This window comes from Barbatula barbatula (assembly GCF_947034865.1).
Source record: "Barbatula barbatula genome assembly, chromosome: 5".
Lineage (NCBI taxonomy): Eukaryota > Metazoa > Chordata > Actinopteri > Cypriniformes > Nemacheilidae > Barbatula > Barbatula barbatula.
The window spans coordinates 13,336,083-13,350,813 of NC_136769.1; the positions used below are offsets into that span (position 1 = coordinate 13,336,083).

Here is a 14,731-nt window from a genome sequence, read left to right on the forward strand (position 1 = left end):
ACCGTCACATACTCCTCTCTCAGTGTGACTCTTTTAGTGGGAGTGAAAAGTACAAAGGAAGCATATGCAAATGCATCCATTTCCATTTCGAGCTGCGCAAGTTCGCATGCACTTGAGCCAGGCATGTGGCTGTACATTGCGCACGTGCAAAACGTGCGTGCACAGAAGACCTTGGGAAATTACCCCAAAATGAAAACACAGATATTAGGGTCGTTATTTCGTTTTACTTTGTCTAATTATTTATTGTCACTGACATCTATAACACGACAAATAAACTTGAAACTTACCAGCACTCCAAAGGCAATGATCTTCAATATGCACTCCATGGAGAAAAGCGAGGTGAACACTATGTTCAGTATAGCTAACACAGTTTCGTAAGCAGGTGATGCTCCATAATACTAAAGACATAAGATATGGAAACACATATTTAACACATCACAGAAATGCGTAACGTATACGAAATGAGACCAAACAAAACAAGACATTTTCACAGGTATGCTAAATAAACCCACGCACTTAAAAATGCATGTACAGTAGGCTATTGGTAACATATTATTTAAAAAATGAAATACTGATGGTACATAATTACAATAGCAGAAATCTTGAACAATAAACAAAGCTTCTTTTTTTACGCAATTGATCAGGGCCTTAACCACCCAAATGGTTTGGTCCCCCAATGTTCAATATTTGCTGAATTATTTACCAGAATAATCTATTAATTCCACAGACAAAATCTAGATCTAAAAATATAATCTAGATTTATAATAAAGAAAATATACGAGTACATAACATTAGGAAATGTACTAAAGAAAAGAACTGTCACACCTTCATCATAAGGACTATGGTGTTGAGGGCAATCAAGGCCATGATTGTATATTCAAATGGAGGAGACACCACAAACTCCCACATGCGATACTGGAAGGTTTGCTTGTTCTGTGGCATATGGCGTGTCAGCGGCCTGGCGTTGATGGCAAAGTCTATGCAAGCTCTCTGAAAAACAAAACAGATACAATGGGATAAGTAAAATCTTAAGATTAATGTGTATATGTCAGCACCATGCATGACAAATGAGCTAGACTGATATCTAGCCAAAACCTTTTAGGGATAATCAACTAAGGGGTCCATTGTAAAGAGTTTGGTTCCAACCCAATTCAATTGATTTTTAAGTACTCACGACTTTGAGGAGAACTGCTCTACGTCGTTTACCTCATTCTTTTCCAGACTATAGTCCTCCATCATCTTGTCTCCTTGCTCCTGGAATGTTATGATGATGAGAGCCACGAAGATGTTGACGAAGAAGAAGGGGAAGACCACGAAGTACACCACGTAAAAGATGGACATTTCCATCCGGTAACCTGGGCTCGGGCCCTGATTCTCGTAGGTCGCATCCACTGAATGTTTCAGCACTCTAGAGAGCGGGGGACATTTTAGACCTTTATTTTATATTGTAAATATAAAAAGCATTTCTTTTCTGTAAGGAATTGAGATTTGACTTACTGCGGCCACCCCTCTCCCGTAGATACGGTGAAGAGGGTGAGAAGGGCCCAAAGCACATTGTCGTAGTGGAAATCGTATTTCTTCCATTCCCGCTTCTGCGCCCTCACTTCATTATCTCTTTCATAGACCAGGTACTCGCCCCTAAAGACACCATAATCCTTTCAGAAACAAAAGGCGAATGTTCATCATCCCATCATGTGTGTTGGGAGAGCTTTCATACCTGCAGTCACGCTCAAACTCTTTAGATTCATCTGTACAGTAGAAGAATCGGCCTTTAAACAGTTGTACCGCCACAACAGCGAAGATGAACATGAACAGCATGTAGACAATGAGGATGTTCAGCACATTCTTTAGAGAGTTCACCACACAATCAAAAACAGCCTGAAAATAGACAAAACACAAAGACAAAATTAATTTAAATCAAACCTGAGCACAGAGTTGACCAGTTAAACACCAAACAAATTTAAAACAATCCTGCTGAAAAAACAATAGAAAGCCAACAGAAACCATCACTGAAATTCTAATGGTTTATTTCAGAATACCATTACAACCCAATAGATTTTCCATTAAAACCAATCCTTTTTGTAGTGTGTTTTGGGCATTATTCAAGTAGAATTTAACAACCCACCAATAGAATCCATCACACAATTACAGTTTTCATTAAAACCAATACAAATCTCTTAAAAACCATTAAAACCTATTTGGTTTCTGTTGTTTTTTCAGCATTAACCCTTGGTTTCCATTTCTTTAATAGAAACCATTAAAAACTTGATAAAGCAGGTCATTAACCCTGCTGAAAAAACAATAGAAACCATTAAAGGAGTTGGCTTTAATGGTTTTAAAGGGGTTTTTGTTGGTTTTAATGGAAACTGTTATGGTATGTGATGGATTATATTGGTGAGATGTTAAATCCAGGATTTAACATTCTACCAGCAGAATCCATCACCATGTAGACACCATTATAGTTTCCATTGAAACCAATTCAATTCCCATTATAACTATTAAAACCATTCGATTTTCTATCTAGGTTTTTTTGCAGGGACGGCAGAGGGGAACCAATAGAACACCATTAAATCCTATTGTAATAATGTCAAAAACACAGTAAATACAGTAAGAAAATCGTAATGGTTATAATGGAAAAAGCTAATGGGTCATTCATTTTGCCTTTGATTTTTTTAGTAGGACAATAGTCAACTAAAACAACTTCTAAAATTCATGAATAAATCCAGACAAAACAATCAAAACCAGACAAACATGGACAAAGGAAATGTATCAAGCTGTATCAAGAATACAAACATAAACAGCTCAAATAAAATACAAAACTATATAGTTTTAAAAGGTACAAAAACACCAAAATAAAGCTAACAAACAGCGAAAATGTTTTAATGACAAAGCCTGGACTCAGTCAACTGAAACAAACAAATAAATCTCTCAAACAGTCTGAAAGCAGACAATACAATCAGTGAAGGAAAACATTTGTATGTAAAGACAAAACACAGTCTGTAAGTAAGCAAAAAAAGAGAAGAACACACTGTACCTTTAGCTTTGGCAGACGCTTGATGGTTTTCAGAGGCCTCAACACTCTCAGCACACGCAGAGATTTGATGGTACTGATGTCTTTTCCCTTGCTGCTTCCTCTACGGATGAACACCAACACACACAAGCCAAAGTTAGACAGTGAAATGGCAGAAGGTGATTGGCAACATGGGTAACTGATCTCGAACACACAATTTAGTTAGTAGCTCGGGCTGTTAAAACAATAAAACATGCCGGCTACATTTACACATTTACTCTCTGGATTTTCATCACCGTTTTTCATTAAGAATGTAGCCCGCTGTGTAAAGGCAACCAAGCCCATCTCACACACACAGCACACTCTCACAACACACAACTACTCGCTGGCATGGTTCATGCTGTAAACTAGTTCAGTTGATGTAATATCAACTGTTTTGTCTTTACCTAATTCCTCAAAAAACACCATCTGGTTTCGTTGCATTGCCATTGGATCAGCATTAAACGTTAACCAACAAAGCAGACTCAGGCATCCCCACTTAGGAAATGCCCAGCCAAACCTCTTTCTTTCTTTTTTTGGGGGGTTGTCCATTGGAAAACACATTACAAACATTGAAAGGGTCGGATAACATATCCACTCAGCTAAGATTATATTAGCTATGGCTGAAGAACCACGCCACCTTCAAGATATTGTATCTAAAGGCTTTCTTGCCTATTTGCAGGATATGCGGTACCACAACCTAGCCATTTGACGGATGTGTGTACAGCTGTGGATGGCAGATGTGCAGCAAGTGAATAGCAAGCCAAAAGCTAAACTTTCAAAAGTTGGGTGGTTAAATGTCTGTTTGTCTGTCTTTCTTAAATCTTAAAAAAATTGATGAGCTTTTCCTCAGAAAAAGCTTCCGTTTGTACTGATGTCACTTAGAGCTATTGGATAATGTTAAACAACAGCCAAATAGCTTTTTTGCCACATATTTTGTATGTGACACACACTTTTCACAGTGCAATAATACTCAATAGTGATAAATCAATATCAATATATCCCTACTATTCAAAAGTTTGGCATCAAATACAAATTTTTACAATAAGTCATTGAGAATTTGTAATAAATTAAGAATAAGCAAACTCATCAAAACTATGGAATGTCATAAAAGGATTATGTTGTGACTTAAAAAATCTAAACGTGTTACATTTTCACATTTTCAATAGTCGCCTTTGCCTAAAATTTAAAATATGTACCTTTGGCACATTTAACAACTAAGGTCTTGAAGTCTCACCCTGGCATTTTTTTAAATGAGTTCTATTCTGGGCTTTTATTGGCTGATTTTTCTTCATTATTCAAGCCAAGTAATCCATATCAAAAAACGTTTTGGTTTTCTATTGAAAGAAACTATTTAAGTATGGTTGCACTATTATATTTTTGCCTACAAAACTAATTTCAAACATTTAAGCATACGCCATCAGACTTCTATGATCATGACCATTTCAGTCAAGTGACCCTTAAACGGTATTGTAATCTGTATGATATTTTCATCCGTATTGTTTTTCCTGTCCTCTGTTGACCTCTTCTTTCTCAATCTCAAGGACTAAAATCAGTGCTCTAGATATCCAGTGCCAGCCTGAATACTGCTCTCACAGCAGTTGTGGTTACACAATGTCAAGCATCAGAGAAGTGAGTGGTGCAGAGGTGACGGACCCCTCCACCCTATCAGCCGCCATGACTACACGAGTCATGGACAGAGTGTAAATGACTCTTGAGCGGCTGTAGCTGGTTATCACAGAAACAGTGGCAGATCGATAGAAAGAGATGGTGACTTGCAGACAGACACAGAGACAAATCCAAAAAAGAAAGAGAGGAAAGCTGTGTAATAGGCAGGACAAGCAATAAAAGCAAAAGAGAGAGAGAAAGTGTGAGAGAGAGACATTACCCGCTGCCTCCGCTGTAGGTGTGAGCAGTTGAAGAGATGAGAGAGGAATCGCACACAGACAGACATGGAGGAGAAAGCGAGTTTGAAGGAAGAAATACATTAACATGAGACACAAATACATTGAAAAGAGAGAAATAACGGATGCAAGACTGAATTATTAGACCTGTGCATGCCTGCACACACCCATACATTTGTTTTCTCTTACCAACTTATATCACTTACAAAACTTGTATCATTATATAAACTACACCAGCAGGATGCTAAGGTATCACACAAACGCTCTTACGTTGTGGATTTAAGTTTTGTAAACATGCAGTGCCATTCTGCATGTGACTTCACTCCTATGGTGACAGCTTTAGCTGGAGTTAGATGCCATGCATCCTCCATGATCATCATGGCATACAACAGAATGTCACATGACACTGTCATATGACCACAAGCACTTCACCTGCCGGGAAGTGGAGACCTGAAGCTCTGCTGGAGTCTGAGATATATTCTGGATACACATTGCAGTACTAAATAGCATGGGTGCTTTTAAACTTTAAAGATGCACTTTATGCGGCAAAAGTTTCAGATTTGTTAGCACAAATGTTTCATTGAAGACACTGTAGAAATACGCCAGGTGTCATCAGCCAAGATATGAAAAGGGGAAACAGGGAAATTACAGATATAAAGCTAGATGAATCCAACTGGTTGTGTGATCCAGAAATGTTAAAGTGAATCTATGTAATCTGTGATTTGAAAAACATTTCTGGGTGCACCTTTAAGAAACAATATATATATTTTACAAGTCCAAATCCAGCACTAGAGACAATAAACCAGACTGCCAGCATGCCCAAGTCTGCTCTCGGCTCAAGCAGTAGTAGTAGAGAGTTTGTCAAATCCAGACACAACCTGTGTGGCGTAAACATTCAGAGACCTTCTAACCAAACATCTCTCTTGTGCAACAGCACAACCGACCTGTCATCTCTTGTCATTCTGTAGAGATGAAACGATCAGTAAAGAAGACTGAGCTGAGTCTGGTATAGGGATGCACCAAATGTTCGGCAACCAGAAATTGGTTCGGCAACCATTTTATGACATGTGATATGATCAAGCAGCAACCAGTGCAGAGAGAGAGATAGAGAGAGCGTGACACGCGCACTTTATTAATGCAGCAAACATGTCGTCAGTGTGTGGAGCATTTTAAAGTGTCAGAGAAAGACACAGCACAGAATTTCCCGTGCCTGAGTAAATTTCTGAATGGAAGCATCTTTACCGGTCAGTAACTTGTATACTTCAGACTGGAGCGGGCGGTCTGACAGTAGCCCCGCAACTCACGACATCCTTTGACATCATGCAGTGGTCACGTGCGCAGAGCTCCCTGTACTAAACACTTGTCTGTTCTATGCATCCCAACCACGAGTGCAACTTCTGAGAGAACAGTCAGCTTTTGATGGCTTTTAGTTTGGAGGAGAGATTTTTCTTTAAATCATTTTGCAGCGTAATAATCCAACAGTTTTCGTTTATTCGTATTTTAAGTGTTTTGTTGTTTTTATTTTAAGTTATATGTATTATTGAAAAGCAAGATAAAATGTAAAAAGCACATTGTGACCATTCAGTTTAGTCTAGAACATTATCTATGACACCAACTAACTAATGCCATATTTTTATCATGCAGTTCATCTGTCTTGTCACAGTGTGTCTATATGCCAAGCAATCTTGATAGCCAAGCTGAGGTAGACCTGTCTGAAAGTGTACAGTACATGGGAATGCAAAGTGTACGATAAATGGTCCACCAAGGAATATGCTTTTCATTTTTGCAATTCTCTAGCAGATTTAAGCAGCTATTTAGCAAAGTTTATTTTGATCCAAAGGTAATTTCAGTGGCTCTATGAAGTCCTGGCAGACAAAACACAAATATAGTTTGTTCTCCTTTGACATATAGCCGTGAATAAACTAAGAGACCATTCAAAATTTTTCCAAATCAGTGTGTGTGTTCTCTGAAATCGAGCCCATGACCTTCATGTTACTAACTGAACTACGGGAACAGGAACTTTGTGTGCCAGTAAGTAAGTTCATAAAGCTTTCTGGCATCTGCTTCTTTTAAACCTGCCTTCATCAAAATAATGATACACATCTCAATTGGACAGTGCCCTTCTATGAGGTGAGAGGTTTGATTGGCTGTAATCTCTTTACGGTTTAATCTTTCTAGGCAAAAAACCAATCCAGGCCTAAGAGATCTTAATGCATTCTGTGTTGTCTTGTTTCGCTGCTGTACACGAGCAGCCCAGCAAAATGCATCTAAACCCCCATCTGTGTATAGATAGACCCCTGTAAGTCCAAAGCTGCTTTGCAAGTGAATTGAATCAGAGTCTTATCTGTCGAGTATCAAAGACTTGATCCACTACAATTTCTGTAACATCAGATCGTAACCATTTTATCTCCTGTAAATGACACTCTCGGGTCAATTGACGAATTGCTTTTGAAGGCCAGTCGCAGAAGAGACACACGTACACATAAACACAAATACGTATGTTAACACATGTAGGTGTCCACATACGGCAGAATGTACCAAGAGTAGATTGAGCAAGACAAACAGATCAGGCTATAGAAGGAAAGGGCATGTGTGTGATGAGCAGGACGGGCAACAAGAGCAAACAGAGGAGAAAGAGAGAGCGAAAGAGACATTACCCCTCTCCTTCCCCACCGCCTCCTCCACTGTAGATATGTTGAGATGATCAGAGACAGGAGAGCAAAGATGGAGCCAGAGACAAAGACACAAAACACAGAAACGGACAGAAAGGGGCACAGGGAAAGAATGGGGGTTTGGAAGTAGGAAAAACATCAATATGAGACAGAGAGTAAAATCACTGGCCAGGTTCCTAGTTTGTTTTATATGTGGACACCTATTCTAGTGTACTAACAACACAAAAACTAGTGAAATAAAATTAGAAAGTAACATTGATACACATAGCAGGGTCTAAAATTAACAGTTTGAGACTAAATGTACAGCCATTTGTATGCTAACAAATGACATATATGTACATTTAAATATAATGCTTTTTTTTTATTTGTATCAACTTTGAAACTGTATTTTCATTTCAACAAGAACGACAAAAATCTGTACTTTGAGATTTTAACCCTGCTTGTTTTGCCTAAAAAAGGTTACTGGACAACAATTAATTTTGGACCCTGCATACAAAATACAAAAGACGCATGCAAAAATACATACACAAAAATATGACAGAACCCTGAAATTGAGTAAAAAGTTACAACACAGACAGGGAGATAAGACAGTTTTGAAAACTGTTCCCAGGCTCACAGCCAGGGGTCACCATAGTCACCCCAGAGCGCCTGACCTTCTGAGAAATCTACAGCTGTGTGGAGAGAGAGAAAGACAGGAAGGAAGAGAAAGGAGAACAGGAGACTCTAGCTATGATAGTAAGAGGTCACTAATTCACACACTTCAGAAATGTATCTCATGCAGGTAAGGAGTGTGAGGTCAGATAGAGATGGGGTTGAGGGTGGGATTTTTGTTCAAGACAAGAGGTCAAATCGTAGAGGAATGAGAACGTTAAAGGACATTTCTTTATAAAAGCCATGCTGGAAGTTTTTTAAGATTCTTAAAAATTGCTTTCTTGTTCAATTGTAATGTTTTTTATAAATGTATAAATAATCTAATGAAATCAAAATGTACAAATAAAAAAGTGTAAACAATAAACATGCATCTTAAAAGAATAGATCCCCCTAAAATGAAAATTCTGTCATCATTTACTCACCCGCTTGTCATTTTAAACATGTATGACTTACTTTGTTCTGCAGAACACAGAAAATATATATTTTAAAGAATGTTGGTAACCGAAGAACATTGGTACCCATTGACTTGCATTGATTTTGTGTCTGTACAATAGAAGTGACTTCTGTTGTTCGGTTACCAAAATTCTTCAAAATATCTTCTTTTGTGTTCTGCTGAAGAAGTCATACAGGTTTGAAATGACAAGCGGGTGAGTAAATTATGACAGAATTAAAATTTTTGGGTAAACTTTTCCTTTCAGATTTTAAAACTAAATTCTAAAATCTCTATGAATTCATCCCCACCACATTAACATCACTTTGTATTATTGATATAAAATCAAATGAACAAATTGCCATTCAATTAAAATCTGACATATTTAATTTTCTCATTTCATGTGGTTTCGTTGCATCTGACGTGGTGTGAACAGGTTTTATCTTTTTATTACAGACCCAACAATGAAAATTATGTCATCATTTACTTACCCTCAGATTGTTCCAAATCTGTAGAAATGTCTTTGTTTCACAAAGGAAAGACACAAAGGAAGATATTTGTGAGAATGTCAGTAACCAAACAGATCTCATCCCCCATTTACAACCATAGTAGGGAAAATAAATACTATGGGATTCAATGGGGGGTGAGATCTGCTTTTTTAAAAGTATTCTTCCTTTTTGTTCATCAGAACAAAGACATTTATACAGATTTGGAACAGCCTGGGGGTAAGTAAATGATGACAGAATATTCATATTTCGGGTGAACTATCCCTTTAACTTTGATTCTAATTTCATCAAATGGTACATGTATGTCATGTGTATGTCCACACAGCAGCACAAAGTCACACAGGTTGTTATCAAAAACAACACTGTCTGGGGTCATAAACTTTATGAGCCCTACACTGTGCTACATAGGAATTCCAATACGGCAAAGCAAATTTATAGGTGTTCAGATACACATACGCATACATATATATGGCTATACTGTATAACATTACCATTTCACATCATTCGGATTCTGTTTTTTTTGGAAGGAAAACCATTGATCTGGGTTCATATTTCTTCCATTCATGATTGCATTTCAGGTTATCTGCCATGCCGCTTCAATTCCCAGAATCCTCTCACATGCTTCTTACTCAGCCTGGATCTATAAACAGCACTTCACATGCATTTCTTCCACATTTCTGATCTCTCTCACATAACAAACTCCGTCTCAACCACAGACCTGGAACTGATCTTGTTCTCAGATACAGAACCTGAAACATTGATTCACCACTCTTCTGATCATAAACCTCATCCTCACTGTTCATGCACTGTCTCTAAACCTGTTTGCAGACTTAGCGAAACCTCAAGATTGCACATTTTACATGCATAACTGTTTCAAAACAAGCACAAGGGGCCGGGCTGTTACATAAGGTAATAAAAGGTATAAAACTAAATACATGGCATACTGATTTTTATTTTCTTTCTTTTTTGTTCCTTTTTACTGTTTTTCTTACTCTCGTGTTGGGTTCCAGCAGGATGGGTGGCACAGAAAATAGAAAGTGTAAATACCTGAGATGTGTGTGGCTGAATGCTCCAGAGAGGTCTGGGCACTAAAGGGTTACAGGTGCCCAGGTAGGGTCATTACCCTCATGGAAATGGGCCCAAGCGCACCCACTGGGGGCATGGGGAAGTGCATGGTGTGGCAGGGCAGGGAGATGAAGTGGGAATTACCAGAAATGAATGTTAGACTAGGGCACTAGAAAGGGCAAAGTAGAGGCAAGAGAAGGAAGGAGTTATGGAAATAAAATACACCAAAAACATAGAACCCAGTTGAGGAAATGAGAGTAATGGAAAAACAAGAACAATGACACTGGTTACACTGGAAGATGTTACTGAATAGACGCACTGAATTGGATACTTCCAGTGTAGACAGCTTTACTGACTATCAAGGGAGTGATTTTTATTTAACAGAGGTATATGTTAAATGAAAGAAATGTGTGAGAAATAGAGAGAGACAGCTGGGCTTTATGGGTAGCAGGCTGGCGCTCCAGGGTGGCAGAGAGCTGTGCTGACTGCACAGGCATTTGACCTGGGGAAGGAGGCTGGGCAGCAGGCAGGGAAGGAGAGAGGTGTGAAGCATGAGCGCTGGGGCCTGCATGACACTTACGTGAAGGCAAACGCCACCAGGGCACCACTAACCACTATAAAGTCCAGGATGTTCCACAGATCACGGAAATATGAGCCTGGGTGCATGACCAGACCTAAATCCACCATCTGAAACACAGAGAAAATGCTAATTCTAAATGTTGAACACATTGATTTAATTTGAAACTGAATCAAATTGAAATTCTGTCATTTCAAACCCACATGCATTATGCTCCTTTACGAAAGCCAGGTTGTATTTCAATCTGGTAGTTTTTGTATAGAATATCAATTGATCATGTGTTCACTTTCATTACTGATAAACATGAAAAGACAGACATGGTTTTAGCAGTTGTTATGTAATTTGCACTCCAAACATTTTAAAATGCACATAGTTAGATCAAGAAAGTCAATTTTTTGTTTGGGTAGAAAATACAAATTGAATAAAAAAAATCTCCCCATTAAAACATTCTGATGCCTGCAAAGTGAACCTGAAACCTATCAAACATCAGATTATTGCATAGCATACAGCATACATACACTGGTATACTGTGTGATATATTATACTGATAATCATAGTCTAGAAAGAATGTCTAATGTACCTTAACAAGCATCTCAAACATGAACACACCAGTGAAGACATAGTCAAAGTAACGCAGGACCTGAAAGAACGAAAGAGGAACAGAATTTAGAGAGATCATTGACAAATATAGATCCAATCAGACAGACTTAAACAGTCGATATTGAGATGCGGTAATTTCTCACATTGTTTCGAGGGGATTCGGGCCAGACGGGATCCTCAGCAGCAAGGGCAATACTGCTCATCGCGATGACCAACAGGATGCACATCTCAAAATATCTGAGAGTGACAATATAGTGACACAGCCTCCGAAACCTAAGATGCCCACACACAAGGTCATACAAACAGCCATGTTAATAACAAAAATCTCAAATGGTAAGTGGAAACTCCTGTTATAATTTATTAATTTATATGTCATTCAAACCTAAGAAATGTACTCACGGGTTGGTGGTAGTTAAGATGAACATTGAGGTGTAGGGGGGCATGGGTTTAGGCCCACCATCATCTTTTTCATCATCATCATCATCATCCTTGGTATCTTCCTTCTTGGGTAGAGGCTCAGTGTTGGCGTTTCTATTGACTGTGGAGAGGTATGGAAAAAAACATGATAAGAAAGACTTTTTGAAGCTTCTCGTAGGACAGTTGTAGGCATTTCTCTCACCTTGCAGGATGGCGTTTCGAGAGGGAAACATGGGTGCCATGTCCACGGCAGTATACTCGGGTGTCATGCCCAGGTTAGCAGTGCTGACAGTATTAGCAATGGTAGAGGAAGGGTTGGTAAGGAGGCTGCTCTCAGTGCCGGTATGTGCCAGGCCGGCCGTGTGGGCACTGTTGGCAAGATTGAGCAGACTGTCATGCGGGGTGGAGTTACTGGGCGGTTGGGTGGCAAGTTTGTTGTTGTTCATGGCATTGTCCATATCTTCACTGTATTGACTGTCCTGCCTGGACAGAGTCTTCTGAATGGGACGGGTCGTGGATAGGGTGGGACCGCCGCTGTAACCATCCCTAGTGAAAGAAGAGAGCAAATTTAAAAAGTGTTCATTAGGTCAATATGGGGTAGCTTAGCAGGAATAAACCCTAACCCCTTAAAAACTTCTGAATGCAATTTTCACAGCGTATTTTCTGATCTCGAAGCATGTTTTAAAGTGCTGGTCTCTTTTTACAAATCTGTTTACTGGGAATAGGAACAAAACAGCATTAATTGTGTCAGGCAGGCTAATAGCCCTGTGTTAAGCCTAATTTAGCTGAAAAACAATCTACCGTGTGTGGTTAGTAAACAAGGTTTTTGTACAGATGTATTATATAGGGTGCTGTGAATATACATCCCGGTGTGAAAACTTTTACGAAATTTTTTCAGAAACTCACTTCCTGGCACGGTGTCGCACCCTCTCCCCTCTCTCTTTCCGTCCGTCACCCTCATGCCGATGGCGTCTGTGTTTACAATCTCCACCATTAGCATGATCGCACTCCGGTCCTCTTTCCCTGCCCTTCCTGTGTCTCCTCCCTCCACTCTCTCCACCCTGTCCCTCCTTTTCTGGGGCTTCACGGTGTTGTCGAGATTGGCTGCAACGCTCCCTGTGCTGATGTTTGCGGTGGGAACCTCTAACTTCAGCCTCCGGCTGCTGGTTCTCAGAACCCAATAGACTTCTACGTGATCCAGTGGAATCTCCCCTTTCCAACCAGGGCCCAGATCCTCCACCTTCGTTCTCTCCATCATTGAAATTGGGCTGTTTGTGAAGAAGCTGATGTGAGCGCTGTGGCTGGGCAGCGCCCGGCCGGGTTTTATTAGTGTTGTTGTTGCGGTTCTCCTGAGGGTCCACGACCAGGGGCCGATCCAGGTGGGTCTTCATGTCGGGACGGATGTGACGGGAGCCCGAAACCTAAGGAAATGCGATGACAGACATGAAGGTCAAGATAAGATTGTAACCCAATGACTGCTCAACCAAATATCCCACTTCACCCTGTAATGTGTTCTTAAGAAGGACATAACATTAATTCCTTCTCTCTCGCTGAATATGGAGAGGAGAGAAAAAGCAAGGGCAGAGCAGGAGAGGGTGGAAAATGTTTTCTGCTAACCTTCCAGCGGTCTTCAGGTTCCACCTCGTTGTAAAGAGCCTCTCTGCTGTTCATCAGGGTCTGCCTTCTCAACTCAATGGTCCGCTGCTCCCATACTGACTTATAACCTTTATTGTTCTTCTGTTGCTCCTTACTGCAGGGAAAACGAGAGAGAGAGAGAGAGAGAGGGAGAAACATTTACAGTAGATCTGAGGCTGATAATAATCAAAAGGGTAAGGTGAGCTTGCAGCAGCTACCACAGGCAAAAATGCCCACCTACAAGCTACAAACTATAATTTGTTAAGAGGATGACTGCACCGCTTGAGTCAAACTCCCCCACAGAACAAACATATAAAGAACTACAGTATAGTCATTCTGGGAGTGAACACATCACAGGCGCCCAACCCTTGAAGCAAAGCATGTGAAGAGAGAAAGTCAAGAGCTAGAAGGAGAAGAGCAGGAGGTGAGAAGCAGGATGAAGGAGAGACGAGGAGCCATAAACCCGTCCCATCCCACCCCGCGGTCTGAGACGGAGCTACCGGAGAACAGAGCAGGACGCGGCAAACAGTACCGAGGTGGAGATGCACATGTTGAAGGGGCTGATGGGGAAAGAGTGGGAGATGTGGGGAGGTGGTTAAAAAACAGAAAGAGTATAAGTAAATAAATACCAGTCCAGAAAGTGTTCTGTTGCGTCGAGACGCTCAGAGTTTACTGTCACGCTGAGGAGGGAAACAGCATGTGAGAAACGTAGAAACATCATAGTGTCTCATTCACATACTCTCTATGACACAATAAGAATGTGTTTGTATTGTTTCTGCAACGTTCTGTTTTTCACAATCATCCATCCTTTGTGTTATTCTGACTTTGCGCTATTATATATTATTGTAAATATTATTATTTACTTATGCATTAAGGCAAACAAATTAATATTTAGTTTCTCTGTTTTAGGGAAACATTCACAGAAAATATATTCACAGTATCACAGATACACAAATATTGTATTTCGTCTGTGATTGTGAAAGAAAGTTGTGTATATAGTTGTGAGAAGACAACAGATGAGCTGAAATGGTTGAACACACACAGAAGAACACAACCTCAGAGATGTTGACAAACTGCAGAAAAGAAGTCTGCTTATCTACAGAGCAACTGCTCCAGGAGATCACATCTGTAGTTTGCAAAGGGGGAACGTCTTAATAATTTACATAAACATTAAAGCTGTTATCTGTAACTTTTGCCTCTGTATCACCGATTCTGTGTAAAACAA

The 14,731-nt window shown here is 39.8% G+C and overlaps 1 protein-coding gene across 1 annotated transcript in view; it reads right to left on the bottom strand.

Annotated features, from left to right (window-relative positions):
• The window catches only part of cacna1aa (calcium channel, voltage-dependent, P/Q type, alpha 1A subunit, a), a gene marked incomplete at its 5' end in the record, with an annotated part of 72,459 nt that overhangs the window by 31,933 nt on the left and 25,795 nt on the right, over positions 1–14,731 (bottom strand). Inside the window, 14 exons of the mRNA XM_079457629.1 lie at positions 288–398; positions 826–990; positions 1,207–1,408; positions 1,498–1,638; positions 1,718–1,878; positions 3,035–3,134; positions 10,858–10,964; positions 11,435–11,494; positions 11,598–11,727; positions 11,854–11,992; positions 12,074–12,417; positions 12,778–13,292; positions 13,489–13,621; positions 14,136–14,186. Coding sequence (XP_079313755.1) covers positions 288–398; positions 826–990; positions 1,207–1,408; positions 1,498–1,638; positions 1,718–1,878; positions 3,035–3,134; positions 10,858–10,964; positions 11,435–11,494; positions 11,598–11,727; positions 11,854–11,992; positions 12,074–12,417; positions 12,778–13,292; positions 13,489–13,621; positions 14,136–14,186 — 2,359 coding nt within the window. The remainder of the gene's footprint in view (positions 1–287; positions 399–825; positions 991–1,206; positions 1,409–1,497; positions 1,639–1,717; positions 1,879–3,034; positions 3,135–10,857; positions 10,965–11,434; positions 11,495–11,597; positions 11,728–11,853; positions 11,993–12,073; positions 12,418–12,777; positions 13,293–13,488; positions 13,622–14,135; positions 14,187–14,731) is intronic.